General features: G+C 62.0%; 2 protein-coding genes across 7 annotated transcripts; one reads left to right on the top strand and one right to left on the bottom strand.

Moving 5' to 3' along the window:
- The first annotated feature begins 782 nt into the window (after positions 1 to 782).
- Positions 783 to 3,667, top strand: HAPLN2 (hyaluronan and proteoglycan link protein 2). Of its 4 annotated transcripts, none has more exons than XM_069795641.1 (6): positions 788 to 1,194; positions 1,406 to 1,519; positions 1,796 to 2,146; positions 2,374 to 2,490; positions 2,597 to 2,782; positions 2,920 to 3,667. In XM_069795641.1, exons 1-6 carry the CDS (start codon positions 1,149 to 1,151, stop codon positions 3,201 to 3,203), a joined length of 1,098 nt encoding a protein of 365 aa, XP_069651742.1. In that variant the 5' UTR covers positions 788 to 1,148; the 3' UTR covers positions 3,204 to 3,667. The 4 variants fall into 4 exon arrangements, with proteins under 4 accessions (XP_069651744.1, XP_069651742.1, XP_069651743.1 ...); XM_069795642.1 differs by having other exon boundaries at positions 789 to 1,187; positions 1,333 to 1,519; XM_069795640.1 differs by having other exon boundaries at positions 791 to 1,187.
- A 558-nt stretch (positions 3,668 to 4,225) lies between these two features.
- Positions 4,226 to 15,570, bottom strand: BCAN (brevican). 3 transcript variants are annotated; one of them, XM_069795560.1, is made up of 14 exons: positions 15,484 to 15,568; positions 14,962 to 15,354; positions 14,561 to 14,735; positions 14,340 to 14,467; positions 12,985 to 13,278; positions 10,979 to 11,404; positions 10,161 to 10,349; positions 9,537 to 9,989; positions 7,271 to 7,378; positions 6,912 to 7,070; positions 5,802 to 5,884; positions 5,277 to 5,421; positions 4,872 to 5,054; positions 4,226 to 4,779 (listed from the first exon to the last, which is right to left on the bottom strand). In XM_069795560.1, the coding sequence occupies exons 1-14, from the start codon at positions 15,566 to 15,568 to the stop codon at positions 4,754 to 4,756; spliced, it is 2,847 nt and encodes a 948-aa protein (XP_069651661.1). In that variant the 3' UTR covers positions 4,226 to 4,753. The 3 variants fall into 3 exon arrangements, with proteins under 3 accessions (XP_069651661.1, XP_069651662.1, XP_069651663.1); XM_069795561.1 differs by having other exon boundaries at positions 9,537 to 10,349; positions 15,484 to 15,570; XM_069795562.1 differs by having other exon boundaries at positions 9,537 to 10,349; positions 11,147 to 11,404; positions 15,484 to 15,570.
- Between the last annotated feature and the right edge of the window lie 7,221 nt (positions 15,571 to 22,791).

Here is a 22,791-nt window from a genome sequence, read left to right as displayed (position 1 = left end):
GGAGAGCCTCGCAGGCTTCCAGTCCAGACTGCTGGCATCAGTGTTAGGGCAGGTTATTGCATTAACCCCTCTGTACAAGCAGCCAATTTTGAACAGGGGCTGGGAGCCGTGGGAAGCGGGCTGGGTGCAAGGGGCTGGGGAGACAGCATGCGCCCTGGTGCCGCTTCGCCCCAGGGAGGTTTGTTTTCTGTGCCGTGTGTGCCACGGCGAAGCCAGGATCACTGTGTCCCTTGGTGCCGGGGACAGATGCTGCTTGTCTTGTGTTTCCTTTGAGAAAAGCTTCCTCCACCCTTGGACATGGACCCTGGGGGAGGGAGAAGATAAGGGAGCCCAGAACACAGCCCCATTGTGTGGCCCTGTTTTGCTCCCAGCAGCATCCCGGCCCCAAAGTGACGATGAGGAAGCCTTTCCGATGTCTTTTCGCAGGGTAGGATAAGGCCAGTGGGATACAAGACCCGCCTTGCACAACCCACGGGAGCCCCAAAGGATGGGAACAGCATCCCCGCATCAGAGACTTGAGGTGGAGGGGGCATAAAATTAACCATTGTCCTGATGTCTGCGGGAGCAGCGAGCACCATCCCAGCACTGGGGGCCAATGACAAGGGGAGGCCTTGCTGGTCCAAGGGGCTGCCGGAGCCCTGTGCGGTGCTGGCATCTTCCCTGAATTCCCCAATGCTGTGGCCTGCAAATAAAGGGATGTTTGTTAGCTGGGCACGCTGTGTTTTGCCGAGCAGAACAATAAAGAGAAAGATGCTCACAATGGGAAATTGTGCTTCCTCCTCCCTGTGCGTTCCTCGGGGAGGTGTTGAGGGAAAAAAAAAAAGAGAGAAGAAAGCAGGAAGAGACGGCAACAGGGAAGGGAGTGAGGGCACAGCCAGCTCTCGCCACTCCCGCGCACCATGGGAGCAGGCGCCAAGGCACCGCGGGGCCGTGGGGCTGCCGGGACACTGCCCGCCCTGGGACGGTGACAGGGAAGGGGCTGGCTGGGAGCACCCACTCGCCACCTCCCATGTCCCTGTGTCCCCTCTTCCCGGCAGCACCGTGACACAGATTTGACCCTTCCGGAGCCCTCGACCCTGCGATGGGGAAGCTGTGACGGAGACAGGACGCAGCAGGCACCGGGGCAGGACGCATGCTGGAGGCGTTGGATGGGACCGGCAGCTCCCCAAAGGACGCAGCTGGGGACGGTAAGAGGTGTGCGGCACTGGGGAGGAGGGTTGGCGCATTCTGTTGGCTGGATGTCCTGCGAGGGGACATCCCCTTTGCACAGTAAATGTCAGTGAGCCCCCAGCTGAGCAGGGCCATCCATCGGCCCCATGGCATCCCCAGCAGCAAGCACTGCAGATGCCCCCAGCCATTGGGGTACATCCCACTGCACGTCCCTGACCCCTGCGCCCCCCCCCAGGCACCGCCCTGCCCCCAGCTCTAAGGATGCACCGGCTTCTCCTGCTCAGCTCCCTCTGGCTCTTGGCAGCACCCCCAGCATCGAGCATCTTCCAGCGGCCGACGGGGAGCCCGGGTAGGGAGCAGGGCCCAGGAGGAGGATGGGGTGCTGCTGTTTGGGGTCGGTGCTGGAGGAGGGAGGTGGTGCTGGGGGGATTCAGCCAGGGCAGGGGCTGAGCTGTGTGTTCCCGGGGTTGTAGGAGTGGGGAAAAGAAGCCAGGATGGGTGATAGAAACCAGGCTTAAGATGCTGATGAGGGTTGAGGAGTGTCAGGGGAGGCGTTGAAGAGGTGGTGGAGCCACAGCAGTGTTCTGTGGTGAGCCAATGCTGAGGCTGCCCGGGTATGCCGCAGCCCCCCCCCACCTGCAGTACCTGCTGGAGCCCCTTCACACCACGGTGCACACGCAGCGGGGTGCCACGGCCACCCTGCCCTGTGTCCTGCGCGCCCTGCCCCGCAACTACCGGGTGAAGTGGAGCAAGTTGGAGCCGGCCAACTATCGGGAGAGCATCATCCTCATCACCAACGGGCTGTACCACAAGAACTATGGGCCGCTGAGCCCACGGGTGCGCCTGCGGCACAGCCACCGCTACGATGCCTCGCTCACCATCACTGACGTGGCTCTGGAGGACGAGGGACGCTACCGCTGCCAGCTTGTCAATGGGCTGGAGGACGAGAGCGTCTCGCTCACGCTGCACCTCGAAGGTGAGGCTGGGGCACCTCCTGCTACATCCCCCAGGGATGTGGGAGAGAGTGGAGAGGGGACCCTGGACCGGGACTGGGGGTCCATGGCTGGGTGCTTCCTCCCCTTGTGTCCCCTGTTGCAACACCCCAAGCCCCGGCCTTATCTTCAGCACTGAATCCCCAGGGATGATAAGCCAAAGCCTCCTCGGGGAGAACATCTCCTTCACCCTCTGTCCCTGTTCCCTCAGGCGTCGTCTTCCCCTACCAGCCCAGCAACGGACGCTACAAATTCAACTACCATGAAGCCAAGCGAGCCTGCGAGCAGCAGGACTCCCGCCTCGCTACCTACCAGCAGCTCTACAAAGGTGAGGCATCCAAAAAAAACCCCTTATCCACCCCAAAATGTGCCTTGCTGGGCGCAGGAGTGGGGAGGAGGGAAGCACTGGTGCTGACCCTCCTCTTGCCCTGCAGCCTGGACGGAGGGTCTCGACTGGTGCAACGCCGGCTGGATCCTCGATGGGACCGTCCACTACCCTATCATCAACTCCCGGGAGCCGTGTGGTGGCCACCTCCTCCTGCCGGGCGTTCGGACCTATGGGGCCAGGGACAAGCAGAAGGACCGATTCGATGCTTTCTGCTTCACCTCTGCTCTTCAAGGTAGTGCTGGCATCCCCTCTCCCTCCCACAGTGGCACTGAACCCCGATGCCCACCTGTATTGGCATCAGGGCTGGGGTTGTTCCCAGGAAGACATCCGTGGCGGGTGCTCACCTGCCATGTCCCCATTCATCCCCAGGCCAGGTCTACTTCATCCGGGCCCACCTGAACTTCAAGGAGGCCGGACAAGCATGCCGCAACCACGGGGCTGCCATCGCCAAAGTGGGGCAACTCTACTCCGCCTGGAAGTTTTCCCAGCTGGATCGCTGTGACGGGGGGTGGCTGGCGGACGGCAGTGTGCGGTACCCCATTACCACACCCCGTGAGCGCTGCGGGGGGCTGCCGGACCCCGGCGTCCGCAGCTTCGGCTTTCCCAGCAAGGAGCTGCGGACCTATGGCACCTACTGCTTCGTGGGGAAGTAGGAACACCAGAAGGAGAGGTGGGCTGAGCGAAGGGTACCGTGGTAGGACGCTGGCCCTTGTCACCCAGGTGGAGAGCTTGAGGTGGGGTATTGGGGGGGTCTCCCAGTGATTTCGAGCGGTTCGTGCATCCTCTGATGGAGCGATAGAGCTCGGTTTGGGCGCTCAGTGCATCCTCTGATGGAGCTGCTCCCCATGCCCCAGCCTGCTTTGGGGCTTGTTGGGTGTTCGGGGCTTGCTGGAGAAGCCAGACCCATTGCTGGGCCAGGAAGGGGGTCTAATCCAGACCCCCCCAGCCAGCACCACAGGCCCCCCCTTCCCCAACCCCGGTGCGTCCCTTGGCCCATCCTTGCTCCCTGCAGCCACAAGGACTCTGGCTGGTGCAAGCACACTGGAGGGCTGGGCATTAACGAGCGTGACTAATGGAGTTTTGCCTTCTCAATTAATAAAGCGACGGTAAAGCTGCACGGCAAAGCCACGCTCTTGCCTGGCCTCTGCCCCCTGGGACTGTCTGGCCTCTCAAAGAGGGGAATTTGACAAAGACTTTCCGTCTCAAGCAGGGGGGCAGCCAGTGCGGCCCCCCCCAGCCGCCCTGTCCCGGGGGTTATCGGTGTTCCTGGCACTGCACACCAGGGGTTTCTGAGTTTTGCTGTTCAACAGTCAGGGAGAGCTATAAAAAGCACCGGAGCTGGCACAGTGCAGGGGGAAAACCAGTGTGGGGAGATGCCAGCATCCCCTGGCACCTACAATGTGCCCCCCAAGTCCCATGTGTTTGCCAGGAGCAGCAGCCCAGCCTGATCTCTGACCGGTCCCCAATGCCACTGGGATGCGGGGGCACTTTGGGCTGTGCCTCCCTGTTTCTGTGGTCCCTGGGGATGTTGCTGTGCACAGGCTGTGCCAGGGGCTCTCCAGCTTCATGGTGCTGGTGGGTGCTGCCATGCTCCCCATTTTGGGGCTGTGCAGCTCTCCCTTTCCCACCTCTGTGCCAGGGCTGCCCCAAATGACCAGGCCACTGCTCCGTGCCATCTGTTTACTGGTTTTAATACCCACAGAAGCACAGAGAGGGGGTTTGGGCAACACATACCCACTCCGAGCCTGAGGCAGTAGCTTCTGCCTTTCCTGGGAAGTGCAAAAGCCCTCCTGCACCCCGGAACGGGTGCTGAGCTGCAGCACAGCTTGGATGTCCCTGTGTCATGCCCCACCAGCGTGTCTCAGGATGAGGATCCTTGGGCCAGAAGTGGGAGAAAGCGGCTGGAGGTGATGCTGGCACATCAGTGCCATCACCTTCCTGCGGTCCCCCTTTGATTTCAACTCTGTTGTGACTCCAGGAACAAAACACCCCTTGTGCTACATTTTGGGTCACTGTCGGTTCCTTTTGAGGGGATCTTTAGTTATTAGGATTTCTTTGTACAGATATAAAACAAACAAGGAGGCAGACACCCAACAGTAAGGTGTTGTGCCATGCCGGGATCCGTGCTGGTGTCCCGGTGCCGTCCCCATCCGCACCAGCTCCAGGGCCCGGGGAGGTGGTGGCTTCTGCCCCAGGGACTCGCTCAGTCGTCAGGGGGCTGAGCCAGGCCTGGGGGGGACACAAGAAGCCCCAGGTGAAGGGAAAGCCCCAAAGGCAGATGCTGAGGGGACTGGGGGAGTCAGGGGGAGCCCTGCGCTCACCGGGGCGGCAGGCCAGCTGGGGCGGCTCCCACATCCCATCCTCCTGGCACCGGATGATGGGTGAGCGGCGCGGGACGAAGCCGTGGCGGCACTGGTACCGCATGATGGAGCCGATCTCATAGCGCTGCTTTGGTCTGCCGAAGGCGTGGGCATTGCTGATGGCGGGGGGTGGCCCGCACTGCACTGCAGGGGGGGAAGGGGTCATTGCAGTCAGCCGTGGATGGGGACCCCCAAACTGGAGCAAACCACCCCCCAATAAACCCCAAACAAGCTGAGGGTCCCATACACAGGACCCGTTTCCCCACTGCGGGGATGGTGGGGAACTTCTAATTTGGGGTCACAGAGGGGTGCAGTCCCAGCCCCTCAGCACAACCCCTGCCCAGGGCAGGGATGGTCACAGCTTACCCAGCCCCATTTTGCAGGTGTAGGAGAGGTGGTAGTTGCAGGGCACATCGCTCCACTGGCCCCCATCATGCCACACGATGACCACGCAGTTCTCCCCAGAGAGAAAATAGCTGTCGGGCTGCCCAGGGTGCCAGTTCTCATAAAGCTGGGGGGACAGGCGGGACAGGGTGCATGGGGCACCCCAGCACACACTTTAAGCTGGGGGGGAGGGCCACACCAGCACACACCCATCTGCAGCCTCCTGGCTGCGACACCCCCATCGGGAATGAGGTCCCATCTCCATGCCCCTTGGCATGGCTTTGGGACCCCAAATCCTGGGGTCTGGCTCACCCATGGCACCCCCGAGGATGCTCAGCCTGGCCGAGGCAAGTGGCTCTTGGCGGGGGGGGGCTTCAACGCCTGGTCCCAGGGTTGGACCCATCCCGCAGGCACATTCCCAAGCGATGGAGAAGGATGACGAGGTGCCTGGGGAGGGAGGGGGTGTCTTCTCCCGGGGGGCACACAAGGGCTGGCAGCCTGACTTACCAAAGGGCTCCCATCGGACCACTGGAAATCCCCCTCGATGGTCCGGTCGTTCAAGCCAATCCACTGGTACTCCCTGTACTGGTCTGAGGGGGCAGGGGGAGTGTTGGGGTGGGGGTGGGAGGGCACAGCCAGGCCCCCCAGCACCCCCTGTCAGCAGGGGGCTCAAGGGATCTGGAGGCTGAATTTGGGGAAAATTGCGGTCTGGGGGTGAGTGCGGGGAGGTGGGGGTGTCCCCAGCCCGGCGGGGTTGGGCTGGGGGCTGGGAGGTTTGGGATTTGGGGACAAGGGGAGCCCCGAAGGGGACACAGCAGGACCCCGCACCCTGCACCCCCGCGGGAGCGGCGGGACGGGGCCAGCCGGGAGAGGGCGGCAGAGCTCTGGGTCCCCACGGTCCCGCCTGTTCCTGCCTGGCCCTGCGGGTCTCTGCCTGGCCCTACCAGTCCCTGCCTGCCCTTTTCTGGTCCAACCGGTCCCTGCCTGTCCCTGCAGCTCCCTGCCTGCCCTTGCCTGTCCCTGCCTGTCGCTGCAACTCCCTGCCGGGTCTCTCCCTGTCCCTTCCTGCTTCACCCTCACATCCCTTCAGGCCTCTTTGCTCTCTGCCCCGTCCCCACTGCTGTTGTCCCCTGCTCTGCCTCCCTCTGCATTTGCCCCCCCCTCCCTCCATGTCTGCTTTCAGGCAAGTTATTGCTTTGCCTTCAAATTTACTTGCACACGTCCAATGCTCTGCTGGTCTGTCCACCCATCACACATCTATCTCTCTGGTCCCATGTCTATCCACCTATGTATCTATCTGTCCATCCGTCATCAGCCCAGCAGCAACCCTGCTGTCTGTCGCTCTTCCCCTACCGCTCACTAGCCAAGAGGCCGGTGAGCAGCTAACCACACTGGTCAATCCGTCATATCGGCTATTTCCTTTACTCTTTATTTTCTTTGACTTCCCTAGACTGTGTCTGCCTCTTCTGCAGCACAGCAGGGTAGGGCTCTGCCTTGGCTCTCGGCCGCTTTTTGGCTTAAGGTTTAAACTTGAAGCCCAGTGCTGAGGGACGCTGAGGGTCCCGTGGGCAGAGGTCTGGGGGAGGATGCAGCGGAGTCCGGGGCAGCACCACGTACCATTGATGAAGTCCTGCTCTTCGGGGGTCAGGATGGTGGCCAGGTGTCCCCCGTAATGCCTGCACTGGGTCTCCGCATCCTCCCAGCTCCTCCGGGTGGAGAAGTGCTTGTAGCAGGCTCCCTGGAAGCTGTCCCAGCCGGGGCTGCACTTCTCCAGCACTGAGCCATGGTAAGGGGGTAAGGGGGGAGAGAGGAGAGGGTCAGGGTGATGGAGCCCAGCTCACCAGCAAGCAAAAAAACCCCAAAACCTGATTTCCCCACATTTATGTCTCCTGGGCCGCTGCTTCAGCAGCTGAGGCTGCAGCGGGAGCTTGGCAGGGGCCAGCCGGTGCGGCCATGGTGGGACCTGGGGGACTCACGTCTTTCACAGCTGCTGCCTCCATAGCCCGGCAGGCACAGGCAGGCGATGCGGGCGCTGTCCTCCATGCAGGTCCCTCCGTTCAGGCAGGGGTTGGGGACGCAGCCACCTGCAAGGCACATGCAGCCTTCCTCACCATGGGAGCTTGGGGACCTCGTTAGTGCCCAGCATCGTTAAAGCCTCATCTCTGCAGTGAGTAGCCCCACAGCAATCAGGTCCCTGATCTGGTCACTGAGGGCACCAAGTCTGGGGCAGGAGAAGCACTCGGGCACACAGTGACATGCCTGCAGCCACCCTGTCTGCCCATGCTGCCCTTGGTCCATGGGATGCACCCGGCTCAGCCGCCCCAGCCCAGAGTTGGCCGGACTTGGGGCTTTGGCCTCCTCCCAGGGCACAGGGACGTGAGCTGGATGCTCTTGTCCTCTGCATCAGTGGGCTTGCTGCTGTGCCAGCCCCTGGCCTGCTCCCGTCGCCCAGGGACAGCCCCTGCTTTCCCCTGGAGTGATGCAGCAAATGTGTTTTGGGAGGGGAACATGTAAAGGGTAATCTGCATGTCCAAGCCGCACGTCCTCAGCCTGGCGGCAAGGTGAGCCTTGCGCCTGTCCCTCTGTTGTCACCTTCAGCCTGGCTGGGGCTGATAACTCAGCCAGCACTGTCCCCAACCCGCATGTCCCCACCAGCCCGTTACGGTCATTAAGGCGCCCGGAGCACATCGTGTGCTCCCAGTCCTGGCTCAAGAGCATGATTAAGGGCTGCCGCCAGCGCCGGCGGAGCAGAGCCTGAAAGTCCTCGACACCCTTCAGCCTAATGATGCCCATTTAATGGTCCTTGGCTCGGTGGAGCCATGCCGAGGACAATGCTGCCACCCTCTTCCATCCCCAGGCACCGTCATCTCCCAGCAAGGTGCCAACAGCTCACTCGGGACACCCAGCTCATCCCCAGCAGACCGAGGCACGGAGCAGGATGAGCTATTTAGGGCCCTAACACCACACGGCCGGCTCTTTCTGAGCATCTGTCCTTGCCAGAGCAAAGGCAGCCATCCCACGAGGCCTGGCCACCCACCACGGAGCATCCGCTGTGCTACAGGACTCGGCAGGGCACTGCCAGACCAGGGGGACGGGGAACCCGCACCATCCCCTCAGCTGCAGCCGCCCTCGCAGGGAGCCAGGAGGGCAGAGGGGGGCAGGGGCTTGGCTCCTGTAAGCGGCATCAGAGCTGGGAGCATCGCAGCATGGGGGCCGGAGGGTGGGTCTGGGTGGGCGACAACCGCCTGTGGCAGTTCATGCACCCACTGCTTGCCCATCTCAGCCCCCATGTAGGGGGAGCAGGGCTTGGGGGGGGCGGGGGGGAGCTATGCTCCCCGGGCGGACTTCAGGGACTTCGGGGCGCTTGGCCATCGAGGTCTGCACAAGGCAGGGTGCTTTAGGTGGGGCTCTGCACCCCATAACCCATCGGTGCCCCCCATGGCTCCAGGGGTAGGAAGCCCCCCTGTGCTAATGTCATGCAGCTTCCAGCCCTTGTTCCTCCTCCCAGGGCAGCACTGAGTGAGCCAGTCCCGGGGGGGGACACCGCACGGAGGGTGCAAAACAGCCGTACCCCACTCCCCCACCTCACACGGGGTCCCATCCACCCTGTTCCCCAGGGACTCGCAGGTACAGGGCGGGCCGGGGGATTAGTTCGTCAGTGGGAGAGGCACGCAGGCAGTGAGCGAGGCAGCAGGCGCAAGGACGAAGGGAAGAGCTAGCCGAGATGCTTGTTCTAGAAAGCTTTTAATTCCCTTTATTAGTATCACTGTTAGTCAGAATAGGGTTTGGGGCCTTCTTTTGATTTTTTTTTTTTTTCATGGAAACAGTCATTAAAACACTTCACAGAAGTAGAAGAGATTTAAGTGCATGCAGACCTCGGACCAATTTGTTTGACAAATATGTGCTTCTCCAGACCTGTAACCTTCCCTTACCCAGCTGAGGAGGAGAGAGAGAAAGGAGAGAGACAGACGGACAGACGGACAGAGGGAAGCACAGCATGAAGGAAAGGTGTTGGCTTTCTCTAGTGCCAGACAGCAGCCAGGAGGGCTGCCCCCAGGGCGAGGGTGGCACAGCGGGGACCCCCGGCCGAGCGGGTTCCTGCCCCGACGCTGGCCCGCTCAGTGGGGAGGGCGGGCAGGGGGGCAGCTGTGCTGGGGGCCGGGTCCCCCAGTGGGGTCCCCACCGGAACCACCCCAGAACTGTCAGTACGGGGAGAGGTGAGGCCATCCCTGCGGGTCCCACCTGGTTCTCCGGGAACGGCTGCAAGGAAACCCTCCACGGTTGCAACAGAGGGAGCGGGTTGGTCTTCCTCCTCTTCCTCCTCCTCCTCCTCTTCCAAAGATGCAGCAGGCATCCCATGGTCAGTGCTCGGGGGTCGCGGCACAGCCTCCTCACCTCCCGTGGCCGGCACGCTGCTGCTGCCAGGCACTTCCGTGTGCCATGGTGTGACCGCCGTCACCTCCGCCGTGGGGACAGTGCTCCCGTCCCCCAGGGTCGTGGGTGAGGGGAGCCACAGGGCCCCCGACTGCTCTTCTCCCTCCTCCTGTGGCTGCGAGGGCGCAGGGGGCAGCGGGGACGCCCCGAGGCTTTCGACCACGTCTCCCGAGATCTCAGTGTCTTCAGCGGTGGGGATGGGGGTACTCACCCCGCCGGACTTGTGCCCACCTGGGGACATCCCACCAGAATCTCGGCTATCTGATGAGGTGGCAGAAGTGGCACTGGTTGGCAATGTCACCCGGTGCCCAGGTGCCCCAGGGCTGGCTGTGTGGGCTGGCCGCCCCATGGCATCCCACGGGCGGTCGGGGCGGCGTGTGGAGGCAGTGGGACTGGGCGGCCGGGGAAACCCCTCAGGAGGCTCCATGTCACCTTCCGTGGCCCCCGCCGGGGATGGGGTACCGGTGAGTTCCTCTGTGCCCACCCGTGGGGCCACGGAGAGAATCTCCGTGCTGGCAGCTTCATCCGGCTCCATGGGCTGGCTGCGGTCTTGCCCTCCGTCCAGGCTCTCTGCTGATATGCTGCCGGGGTCCCTGCCCAGCGCTGCTCCCTGTTCCTCCTCTGCAAAGGGCAAGGCACAAAGGCAGTGAGACACCGGCACCGGGGAGCCAGCCAAACCTCAGGGCCACAGGCACCAGCATTGCCCACCAGCACCGCAGATCCTGCCCACAGCGGGCAGAGCTGGGGAGGGGGCAACACCAGCACAAAGATGCACAGGGAGATGGAAATGGCCCCGAGCCCGTGTGACATTGTCCCCTCTGAATCGGCATGGCAGACCAAGCTCTGGCTCAGCCACTGCCAAGCCCAGCCCCGGCACAGGCTTCCCTGCGGCAGGGGCCATGCTCAGCCCCTCAACTGCTGTGCCTGGCCTCCTCTCCCTCCGGCTGCCAGCACCATTCTCCAGCTCTTTGCGCTGCTAAACTGCGGTCCGGCACCAACCTTGCACACAGGACCCTGGCCGAGGGAGGGACAGACAGATGTCCCCACACCAGTGACTTGTGCACAGCCCTACACCAAGACACTGGTGCCCCCGCCATGGGTGCTCCCTCTGCAGAAGGAATGGGGACAGCTGGGGCGACCTGGGCACCCACGGGTGCCTCTGACCTCTCCTTGCAATCCCGGCACCTCCATCCCTGCGGCTCCTCTCTGCACCCCAGCCCTGGCACCGCCACAGCGGCTCTTCGACCTACCCTTGCCGGACAGCTCGTGCCCGGCTGCTGTGCACTGCCCAACTGTCCCTGTTGTCCCATCCTCCTCCGTGGGGGATGAGCTCCCCGGTTTTGCACCACAACTAAGCGGGATGCCTGCCTCGGGAATGGCCGGGGCCATGGGGAAAGGGGTGGCAGAGGTTGGGTGACCTGAGGACACGGAGGTATCTAGCGGGGGGTGCCGGGCCCCTGGCCCAGGTGCGTCTTCAGGGGACAGGCTCGGCTTTTCCAGCTCAGCGTCCTTAAAGAAAGGGACGGCGTATATAGCCCCTCGTGACTCAATCTCCACTTGCGCTTTGGGCAGCTGCAGCTCCTCCAGCTTTTCTGCCACTGTAACAATCTCCTGGAAGCCCTCGGGCTCTCTGGCTTGGTATTTTCCTGCAGCCTCAGGGAAAGAGTTTGTCCCTTCTGTGGGCAGAAAGAAAGTGGGATATTACTGCCCCGTCCTGGCCCCACAGCAGGCAGAGATGCCCTTGCCCTGGCATGGGGCTGGAGCCCTGGGACAGCCTGGCACCCCAGTGGGGACCCAGCTCTCCTTGACCTCCCCTTGTCCCTCTACGTAGGGTCAGCGTGGGGCAGGATTAGGCCCTCTCCACGTGATGCTGGAGCCAGCAGAGCCAAAAGCCCCAGCAGGAGCTGTGGGGCTTGGCAGCACGCAGTGAGGCCGGATCCCGAGCCCTGTTTCCCAGAGGCGATGCTGATTTACACCACCTGTGCTGGCCCCAGAGCCACGTGCCAGCCCGGCTCCCCCCGCCGCCATCCGGCCAAGGCTCGTGGCTTCGGCAGGCATCCAGGCACCGCCAAATTTTACACTCGCAGCATTTTCTGCTTGTCCCTGCCCTTCCCGACAGTGGCTCTCTCCCCTTCTCCTCCTCCCCCTCCAGCAAACTCTAATCCTTGATGCATGCTGGCACCCCCAGCCACGGGGGGGGTCCTTCTCCACGCCCCCATCCCCATCCCAGGGAACGCAGATGTGTATGGGGAGTTAGTGGGTTACAGGGATCGCGGATTCATAGGACGGGTCCATCCTGCCTAACCCATGGGTTTCCCTGCCAAGAGATGGGAAAACTGAGGCATGGAGATGCTCACCATCCAGTTGATCTGGGGGACAGCATCCCCATCCCGCAAGCCCCCATAGCCCTGAGGGGATGCACAGAGATGTGGTACTGGGAAGGAGAAGCAGACAGGTGGCTCTTTCTCCCTCTGTGCCTGTTATCTCTGCTAGCCTCCATCCTTGCTCATCCCCTCCTGGCTTATTGCCCATGTCAGCCAGTGCATAGACCATCCCTGGCAGCACAGGCAGCTCAGTGCCACTGCCTGCATGTCCTGTTTCCTATTCACCACAGTCAGATATTGCCCAAAATCAGCCTTGCAGGCTGTGCCCAGCAGCCCACAGGGACCGGCAATGCCCCCACCTCAGCTGGCAGCCGCTGGGGGATGAACCATCCCGGAGCCATGCCCACACAGCTCACACAGACCAATCGTGCCACGCAGGACATCCCTGTTCTGTTGCGATATAGTAGCGTGCAGCATTGAGGACATGCAGGGCATCCCTACTTTGTCGTGATATATCAGCATGTACTACTGAGACCATGCAGAGCATCCCTCCTCTATCATGATGTATTGGCATGCAGTATCAGGACCATGCAAGTTATCCTTCCTCTGTCACAATATATTGGCATGCAATACGGAGGTGGTGCAAGGCATCCCTATCCTACCGTGGTAGGTTGATACGCACGACTGAGACGGTACAAAACACCCCTGCACTATTGCAGTATTGCAGCATGAAGAGCACGCAGGGATCCCGATGCGATCCCAACCCTGCAGGAAATCCTAGCATTGCTGCACCCAGCGCTCAGCACGTGGGTGGGCTGGAGCCAGCACCCCGCACCCGCCAGGCACCTGTGCCACTGCCCAGAGGCTTCCCGAAACCTCACACTGGTCCCTGCCCGGGAGCATCTGCAGGCCAGCGGGGTGCCCCTCTTTACCTCGAAAGCAGTACGCATCGTATCTGCTCTGGGCATCGGGAAATCCTGTCTGGTTGCGGAAGAGGAAGATGGTTTTGACACCCGGCAGGGCCCCGCCGCAGCGTTCTCGGGGGGTGACGATGGGGTAGCGGACACTGCCGTCGGCCAGCCAGCCGGGACTACAGGCGTCCAGCCCTGCGCTCCAAGCTGCGTAGAGCTGCCCCGTGCTTGCCAGCTCCGCACCCAGCGCCCGGCAACGTGCCACCGCCTCCTCCAGTGTGAATTTGTCTGGGGCTGTCTCCAAAAAGATCTCCCCTGCAAAGAGAGGAAGGAGACGAGCGTCAGAACCGGGGAGGGGGGCGTGGGCTGCGGGAGCCCCCTCACCTCCTCCGTGCTCTGCACGACCCCAGGAGCAGGCTTGGAGATGGGGACCTCCAGCATGGTCCCCGCGAGGAGGAGCACCAGGAGCTGAAGGGTCCTGCCTGCCTCCCTGCCTGCCTCACTGCCTGTGTCTGGTCCTCCCGCACATGCACAGGACAATCGCAGCACAGGCATGGCTGGAGCTCTCATGCCACGCGGGATAGCTGCCCTCGCAAACGGAGCCGAGACTTTAAAGCATCCATGAAAAGGACTGCAGAGGAGCAAGTCCACGCCCTTCACGGTGCAATCCATGTATGGGTCATTTCTAAGGGGACCTGCAAGCCCAGTGGATGCTGCGGTGGGGCTTCATGCTCAGAAGGGCTGGAGATCGCTGCCCTAAGGCATGCTGCGTGCCAGCCCCCACGACCGCACCGGTCTCCCCCTCCCAGCGCATTGCACCTCACACACCAGTGACCTGCACTGCATCCCTGCCACCTGCCTGGCATCACCCTGACCAACCCCGCCACAGCCGCTGGCGGGGAGCCCCACTGGGGTCTGAAGGAGGGACCGGCCACCCCCACGCACACACAGCCGGGAGGGATGTGCCCGAGCTGCAGGAGATGCAGCACCCCAGTGCATGCAAAGCACGGCGCGAGCTTGCCCAAACCCCAAAACACCACGCAGCGCTATAGCCACGACATGCTGCCAGCCCAGGGCAGATCACCCTTGGCATCCGTCAGCCCTGAGGCCAGAGATGGGCACCGGCTGCTACGAGGGAGAGAGCCCCACACCCCGCAAAACCAAACCAGAAGCACTTCTTTGGGAAGCAGCACAGAAAGTCCCTGTGCTTGCGTGCATCAAAGCGCCCAAAGCTTTGCAGAGCTCAGAGGTTCCGGAGCCAGCAACTGTGGTTCAGGGTGGCTTTTTCACTTGGGTTTACAACGGGTTATGGGGGCGAGTTAGCGCAGCCGCAAAAGCAGGGGAGGGCAGGATGGGGCTGGTGGCACCACAGGCACCTGGGAGGTCCTCGGCGTAGCAGTACACGTCGTACATGTCCTCCGGGTCCACCACCCCGTAGTTCCTCACCCCGGGGAAGCCGTTCATGTCTCCATAGCAGGCCTCGCGGGGCGTGTGGATGGGGTACCTGGGGCAGGAAAGCACAGGGCGGGGCTGGCGACTCGTGGAGGGGTGAAGGGGGAGGCGATGGGTGCGATACCCGGGCGGCAGTGGTGCCCACCTGACGGTCTGGTCAGCAATCCAGCCGGCATCGCACTGCTCGTAGCCGCCGAGGTAGGCAGCATACAGCTGCTCGGGGGTGGCGATGCGGGCACCGATCCTGGCGCAAGCTTCCAGCGCCTCGGCGAAGGTGTAGGCATAGCGCATGGAGCCCTCCCGGTAGTGAAACACCACTCCTGCGGGGGAGTGGACATGGGCATGAGCAAGGGGCTTCATGACATCTCCCACCTGCATGGGTGCATCTGCACCCAGGTGCCCCTCTGCAGCAGCCCCCCCACCCACAGGGGTGCATCTGCACCTGGGTGCAGGAGGGGTTTGCTGAGCCAGGAGAGGGCATCTGGGCAGGGTGGACTTCTACCCCCCCCACCGCCCCAAATCCCACCACTCCCCACCTTGAGGTACCTTTGACTTTGACATCAAGGATATCGTGGCCGTCCTCGATGCCGTGCTGCACGTCGCAGCGGTAGATCCCCGAGTCGTTGGGCCGCAGCTCGGTGAGCAGCAGAGAGGCATTGGTGTAGCGCTGGTGGAAGATGGGCAGGGAGGCACGGAGGCGATAGTCCTCGCTCACCTTCACCCTGTCCCCCCGGGCTACCAAGATCTCCACCTCCCTGCCCTCAGAGATGAAGGTCCACTTGACCCGGGGGGTTCCCAGGACTGCCCGGCGGCCGGCCGTGCCAGCGGTGGGCTGGGGGCCGAGGTAGGTGATGAGGCAGGGAATGGTGATGTCGCCTGCCAGCACGGCGTCGAGGGCTGGGTGGCGTGGGATGGAGACCTGCAGAGCCTTGAGGTCCTCTGGGTGGGAGAAGAGAGGAGCCATGAGCAGGACTGGCATAGGGTGCCCCACCCCCACCCCAAGACCCCCACCGCAGGGCGCTGATGGGGCAGGGAGCAGCACGTATGTGGCCCATGATGCCGAGTTACCTGTACCATCTCCGGGGCCAAACACCTCCGGGACCACCATGGGGGCAAACACCCAGAGCAGCAGCAGCGGGAGGGCTGAGGCCATCCTCTGCCCTGCAAGGGGGAAGGAAAAAACACCAGCTGTGCTTAAAATCCAAAGAAGCATCAAAAATATCCCTTCCCTGCACAAGGGGGAGAGTCACGGAGAGACCCCCAGCCCATGTGTGTGGGGATGGGATGATGCATGCGGCATCAGGGCACAGAGGGAGAGGCCAGCACCAGCACGGCCACGGGGTAACCTGGACCTTGGATGGTGAAGAGAAGGAAATGTGCCCTGTTTAACAGGAGGAAGGAGACAGCACGAGCAACTGGGACCATTGGCTGGGTGCCACTAGGTCCCATCCAGCCCCACCAGCCTTCCCAGGGAGCTGGGTCCCCTGGGGACAGCAAAACCCAACCTGGCCCCAATGGCACGGAAAATTTGAGCCCAAACCCTGGCCTTGGCAGGCAGGGAGACGATGCCAGAGCTGGGGCTGTGTGTTCGCAGGCGCCACAGTGAAAAACCTCAGAAGGGTTTTTTTTAATAGCTGGTGTTGAGCAGGAAAGAGGCAGCAAGCCCCAGCCAGGGGGGCGAGTGTGCAAGCAAGGCATGCACATGTGCGCTTGTGCTTCTGCACGCATGTCGCAGCGTGCACGCGTGCGGGTGCGCACATGCATGTGCATGCGCTTGTGCACGTGTGCGGTGCAGGGAGGGGCTTGAGGTCAGTGAGCTGCTGGGGAGCGGAGGGGACACAGCCGAGGGCACACAAAGCACGGGGTGGAGGGGGAGGGAAGGAGCAGGAGGGCTTCTCTTTGGCATTCAGCTCACGCCGGAGGTTCCCCACACGCAGGCTGGGAAAACCGGGGCCGACCAAAGCAGCCATTATGTCCCAGGCCTCTCTCAAGGCAGCCTGGCACAAAGGGCTCTCCCCAGCAGGCTGGGGATCGGTGGCTGAAAGGAGAGCCCAGTGGCTAGCACTGCCACCACTGGCCCCCAACCCTCCCCGGGGAAAAGCACAGGGGACCGCTGGGGACACCGGACACGTCGTGGAGGGGCTCTGGCTACCCATGGCCTCTTGCAGCCATCTGGAGAGGAGGCCGATGCTGGGGATGCAGGGAGATGCCCCTGCATGGTGTAGGGGAGCACAGCCCCAGTAGCCCTTCACCCCTCTGCAGAGGCTCCTCAGGGGGCTGGGGGTTTCCTCAGCAGCCCCCCCCCCAATACCGGGGATGCACCATGGGGTTCCCCAGGACAGGAGCATAGCAGCCCTGAGACTCAGAGCAGCTTTTTAATTTATGAACTCTTTGTGCTGCATTGATTTCAGCAGCCACAGAAGCGGATTTGGCACCTCCACAGCACTCTCTGGGCCAGGTCACCAGCTGCCAGGGCCAGCCTGACGGGAGGCTGTCCTCATCAGCTGCATCCCTCTGCGAACAGTGCTATCTGAGTTTACCCATGGGACCACTGCAGCAGGGTGAGGGTGTGAATACAGCCCCGGCACCACGCACCATGCATGCACAGCCCCTGGAACCAAGCTCAATGGACATGCAGCCCCTGGTACCGTGCACCATGAATGTACAGCCTGTAGCACCAAGCAGTGTGGACATACAGCCCCTACCACCATGGACAACGGATGTACAGCCTGTAGCACCATGCACCATGGACATACAGCCCATAGCACCACACACCATGGACACAGAGCCCCTGGCACCACACACCATGGACATATGGCCCCTGGCACCATGCACCATGGACATACAGCCCATAGCACCACACACCATGGACACAGAGCCCCTGGCACCACACACCATGGACATATGGCCCCTGGCACCATGCACCATGGACATACAGCCTCTAGCACCATGCACCATCAATGTACAGCCCCTAGCACCATGGATGTACAGCCTCTGGCACCATGCACCATGGACATACAGCCCCTGGCAGCAAGCACCATGCATGTACAGCCCCTGGCACCACAGACCATGCATGTACAGCCCCTGGCACCACAGACCATGGACATACAGCCCCTAGCACCAAGCACCGTGGATGTTGACTATCATGTGCAGACCACAAACCACCCCCCCCTTCCCAGCAGGAGCTCGGCACGGGCAGCCAAAACCCGATTGCCCAGGACCCAGCTGGTGGTGCCAGAGCCAAGCCAGGGGCTTTCTGTGCTCCGGCCAGGTCATTTGAATTCAGCCCCACAGCTCTAGAGCGAGGGACAAAACCCTCCTGCTCAGCGGCCATGGCCAGGCTCCAGCGCGGGGGCTGGCTGCCGTCCCCCCAGGCGGCCAAGCAAGGAAGGCTTTTGTCACGGGTGCCTTTTCTTCCCGTTCCCAAGGCGCCGAGGTGGCGTGAGCAGTGGCCAGCAGCAGCGGCCACGAAGCCCCAGGGAGGAAATTCAAGTGATAAAACTCTGCAGGAACAGGGCAAACTGGGGTGAGCGGGTGTCTGCTCCCCTCCCATGTGCATCCCTGGCTGGGACCAGGGTGCCGGCACCAGGAATGGGATGTGGAGAGGGTTAAACCTAGTTTCACCCTGCCCACGGGCGATGCCTCAAGGCCCTGGAAGAAACTGTCAGACATCACATTTGGGGTTTGGGGTTGGATATTTGGGTGGGGTTTTTTTTTTCCTATTTGCCACAAATGGAAAATTTTTCAGCCCACATGTCGGGAGAGAAAAGCTGGGAGCAGGACTAGGGAAAGGCAGCCAAAAAGCTCAGAGAGGGGGGGATGGCGGCGGCTCGAGGGGCTCAATTGTCTCCAAGACCTCGGAGCTCAGGAGCCGCTGGGGACGGACTGAGACATAGGCACGCACGCAAGTGGCGGGGCTGGCTAACCTCCATTTCTGTGGGAAACCAGGTGGAAAATGGAGCTGAAGTCTATTTTGGGACAGGAGCGATCTTTCGTTCTCCCCTGAGCTCAGCCCCGCTTTCAGAGGTGGTTCCTTGAACACAGGGCCGGTGCGATTTGGAACTACAGCACCCAGTCCAGGGTGAAAGGCAGGAGATGCTGTGAGGGGATGGCTGAGGGCCGGATTCCTTCCCATCTCCAGAGAGGGTCTTTCTCCTCCATGGCCCCCTTGTCCCCTCCATGTGACAGTTACTCATCCAGGCTCACAAGGTGCCCTGCCAGCCCGCAGCGAGCCAGGGGGAGGGCAGGCAGCGGAGTACTGGCTTTCCAGGGATGCTCAGCTGCAGAATGAGTCAGCAGCCACGGGCAGAGTCTGGCCCCGCTCCAGGCACAAGCGGGCAGCCCCATCCCCACCGGCAAAGGGCTTCGGACACCCCACTGCCGCCCCAGCCAGCCGGCCGCACCGATGTCCCCATCCACGCACACATCCATCCCGGCACACACGTGGCTGCCTCCGTATCAGTTTCCCCCTCCTTGCTGCAAACTGGCGCTTCATCCAGGATCCGTCCCCATCACTGGATGTACATGGGGTGCAGCCGTGCTTGGTGGGAGTCCCCGGAGCAGAGCAGTGCCAGGGGACACACCGGCTCCCCTGAGAGGAGGCTGGGGTGGGAGGGCCGCACTCTGCACAGGGGATGCAGTGGGAAGCACCTGGCAATCTCTTGGCAGCAGCGGCTGGCAGAGCTTAAAAGGCCGGAAGCAGCTGGGGAGAATGGGGGGTCCCTCCAGCTGCCAGAACCACTCAGCCCCCCCTATTCCAGCAGGGAGAAAGAGGCTCCTTGTTGCAGGGCTGGGATGCAGGGATGTGCCCCCCCCATAGCAGGGGGACCAGGGGAGCCCAGTGAGGGCCCCTGGGGAGATACAGTCCCGCACGGAGGGGTGGGGGTGAGAGCAGACCCCATAGGAACCCACAGGGACGTGTGAGGCTGGGTGAGCACGTCACACGCACACGTGAAGGTTTGCACACCCATCCCTGCCTTTCCTGGCTGTGGGGCTCTGGTGGGGAAACTGAGGCACAAGGTGGGACAGGAGAAATGTGGGATGGAGGATGGGGAGGTCCCAGATTTCGGCACTGCTGCTCAGATGCGTCCCACTAAGCCGGGGCTCCCCAGCCCCTCTGCACGCTCACCAGCAGACTTGCAGCTCCTTGCTCCCAGCACAAGATCACCTGGTCTCCCAGTTTCCCCAGTCTAAACCCATTCCCCAAAGAGCAGCCCTAAAGCATCCTGATCACCCTCACACTGCCATGCACACTCCCAGCAGCTGGAAAAGGCTCCAGGCTGGGGCAGAGGGAGTTTTTCCCACCCCTCCAGCAACCAAAAGGAAGAGCAACAGGTTCTGGGTTGGACTGAGATGGGAGAAGTCAGCACGATGAGAAAGGAGGCTTCGGCCAAAAGCGGTCCCCTGAGGGGATGCTCAAGGGCAGCCCCTTCATCCCGGGGATGAAATGCTCTGGCTGTGAGAGGGGAAGGGGATTGCAGCAAACTACCCCAGCCAGGGGCACCCCACAGGGGACCCGGGCTTCACGCTAGGGCTGCTTGCTGGAGAAAAGCCATGAAAATCCCGCAAAATGTTTCTATTTTCCCCCAGCCCCTCCCGTCCCCAACACTGGGACACTGGCAGAGCCCGGGGATGGAGCTGAGAAAGCTGGGGGAGGATGGGGAGATCCAGTGGTGCCCTGCAGCCACCCCAAACCCTAGGCTCTACCCTAGCCCGTCTGGGACAAGGCAGCTTGCCCCTGAAAACGTCCCCATGGAGAGCAGCAATGCAACCAGGCAGGAGAGAGGGGAGCTGGACCCCTGGATCTCTGTGCAAGCCCCTGACCAGCTCCGTGCCTCAGTTTCCCTTTCCACTGCTACCCTGACTGCAGCATCCTTGGGACAAGGACCTGTCCAGAGGTTCTGCAGGACAGATGGGGAGGGCTCCCCCATGATGGGACACCCCAGACCCATGCTGGACCCCAGCAGCTCTCCCAAAACAAGAGTCCCATGCGAGCACCTGCTGAAACAGCCCCAAAAATCCCCCTTATCCCCAGTGCCGGCTGGGCAGCAGGACGGGCTGGGTTCCAGGCTGTGGCGGCCAGGCAGCACCAAAGTCCTTTTTCCAAGAAACCCCCCTTCAGCCCCCGCTCTGCCTCCAGTGCTGCAGAGCCAGCACTGGTACAAGCTGATCCATTAAAAAAAAGAACTTGCAGAGTGATGCTGTCCTCCCGGGGGGGTCGGTGACAAGGACAAACCTCTCCAAAGTGGGACCATGGGGACCACCAGCTTTGAGCATCCTCTGCTGCAGGGCAGGATGATGCCTTGTCCCCCCTGTGCCTGCATCCCATGGGGAAAAGCACAGGGAAAGCTCTTGGCATCCCCACACCAGATCAGCTCTCCTCTTACTTTCCGCCAGTGCAGAGGTGAAATGAGATATTGAAATTAATAGCGCAGTACGGCAGCAGGCAGCTGCCCGGTCGGACCATGCATCACCCCGTGGTTGACCGTCGGCCAAGCCCAACGCTTTCCCCGCATCCCACCTTGCTCGGTGCGCGGTGGCAACCCCGCGGCGGCCCTTTTTCCCGGTGGGGGGAACGGCAGCGCTGGGGGGGGCTCCCCTTCCCCAGGGCCCCGGTGCGGGGCTGAGCTGCGGCTTCTCCGGGGCAGTGCAGGCAGCAGTCGGCAGCAGGTTGGCAGGACGGCTGGGAACGAGCTCCACCAGGCATAAGTGCAGGCACCGAGAAAAGAGGAGTCTTCTGTGTGTGTCCGTGTCCTCGTCTCTTTTTTTTTTTTTCCTTCCCCTTTCCCTCCTCCTTTTATATTTATTCCTTCCCCTAATTAAGGAAAAAAAAAAAAAATTATTACCGTGTTGGCAGGCGCTTCGTCCCTCCCCTTCCCTCCCTCCTGGCAGCTGGCAAACCCAGCACGAGATGCCGAGCGTGGGGAGAGGAGGATGCTCAACCCGGGCACGTTATTTAACCCAATGCAGCAGAAGTGGAAGAGCAGACAGACCTGGCTCTCCCAGACCCAGCTGGAGAAGGGGGTCGACCCGCCATGGCCCCCCACCACAGCACGGGAATGCCCTTTGGATGGTTATTTCTAATATTTGGCAGCTTCAGCTGGATGGGGAGGAGGCCACGGGTAGGGGTCCCGGTAGCCAGTGGACGCTTTGTCATGCAAAACCTCCACCATGTGGGTGGAGGCACCGTCCGGGGGCTGGAGGGACCCAGGGGCTTCGCCAACCCCAAAAAGGTGATGGGAGCAGCCAGACCCAACCTCCCACCATGGCACTCACAGCCGAGCTTGGTCCCACAGAGAGCACGTGCCATGCCTCAGTTTACCTACCTGCATCCGTGTCATGGGGACCAAGGATAATGAATGCATCTTTAAGTTTGATAGCTTGCAGATTGCTCCTGGAGGGACATATCGGGACCTCGGTGCCCTGGGCACCCAGTGGGATCCAGGGTGCAGCTGGGGACCCTCCTTTGCAGAGCCCAGCCCCGCAGGAGCACGGCAGCACCCATGAGCCAGTGTCGGGGCTTTTTTTAACCAGATCTCGCTCAAACTTTCTCTGGCATGGAGAATCCTCTGCCCAGGGGGGCTGGCATGGAGCCTGCCAGACAATTGCTCGGGTGAGTTTGCAGAAAGCCACAGCTCCTGAGCAGAATTAATCATTCGTCACCCTGGGAAATAATTACAGGCGGTGGAGACGGTCTTGTTAGCAGTACAGTTCACTGGGTGATGCACGACGCAATGCTCTGCCCTGGAGGCAGACACATCACGGTGTGGGGCCAGGATGGATGCTGGGACAGACACTGGGATGGACACTGGGACAGACACCGTGACGGTCACCAGGATAGGCAGGGGTGAAATCCATGGGCTGCCCCAGTCTCTGCCCCCTCCATAACCAACCCATGAGGTCACATCCTGCACCCGGCACTTTTGTGGCAAAAGGCTCAGGGCTGGGGGAAATGCAGAGTGCCTACTCAGCAAGGAGCGTCCTCCCTCCTAATTGGGAACAAATGTTCCCAGCCTGGCTGGGGTTTCCTTGCTGGCTCAGAGCAAAGCTTCCAGGGCTGCCGCTCTGCCTGCCCCTTCCCAGGGCAGCTCCTGGTCCCTCCTGGACAGCGGCATCCATGGGTCAAAGCCCTTGGGACAGCCAGCTCCTGGAAGGGGCAGGGGAGCAGGGAGAAGAGCAAGGGGGCAGCAGAGCACAACCCTTATTAGACATCAGAGAATCCCGATCCCTGCCTGCAGCCCCTGAGATGTCAGGGACCTCCCAGCCCTTCTCATTGCCCCAGGCCCAGTCCCAGCAGCTGAGGGCATGAGAAGGGGTCCAGCCCCACGGTGACCCCATCCAGCAACCACAGCCCCCAGCCACAGGCGGTCCCCAGCT

The sequence above is a fragment of the Haliaeetus albicilla genome, chromosome 10, assembly GCF_947461875.1.
Source record: "Haliaeetus albicilla chromosome 10, bHalAlb1.1, whole genome shotgun sequence".
In the NCBI taxonomy this organism is placed as follows: Eukaryota; Metazoa; Chordata; class Aves; order Accipitriformes; family Accipitridae; genus Haliaeetus; species Haliaeetus albicilla.
Note: the sequence above shows the minus strand (reverse complement) of the source record. Positions and strands in the feature narration are given on the sequence as shown.

Coding starts and splice junctions, on each gene's coding strand:
- HAPLN2 (XM_069795640.1), top strand. CDS start 1,133: ATGCTGGAGGCGTTGGATGGGACCGGCAGCTCCCCAAAGGACGCAGCT. Junction 2,491..2,596: donor CTACCAGCAGCTCTACAAAG/GTGAGGCATCCA, acceptor CTTGCCCTGCAG/CCTGGACGGAGGGTCTCGAC. Junction 2,783..2,919: donor CTTCACCTCTGCTCTTCAAG/GTAGTGCTGGCA, acceptor ATTCATCCCCAG/GCCAGGTCTACTTCATCCGG.
- BCAN (XM_069795561.1), bottom strand. CDS start 15,568: ATGGCCTCAGCCCTCCCGCTGCTGCTGCTCTGGGTGTTTGCCCCCATG. Junction 5,885..6,911: donor AGAGCAGGACTTCATCAATG/GTACGTGGTGCT, acceptor CTGCCCCCTCAG/ACCAGTACAGGGAGTACCAG. Junction 5,055..5,276: donor CACCTGCAAAATGGGGCTGG/GTAAGCTGTGAC, acceptor CCCCCCCTGCAG/TGCAGTGCGGGCCACCCCCC.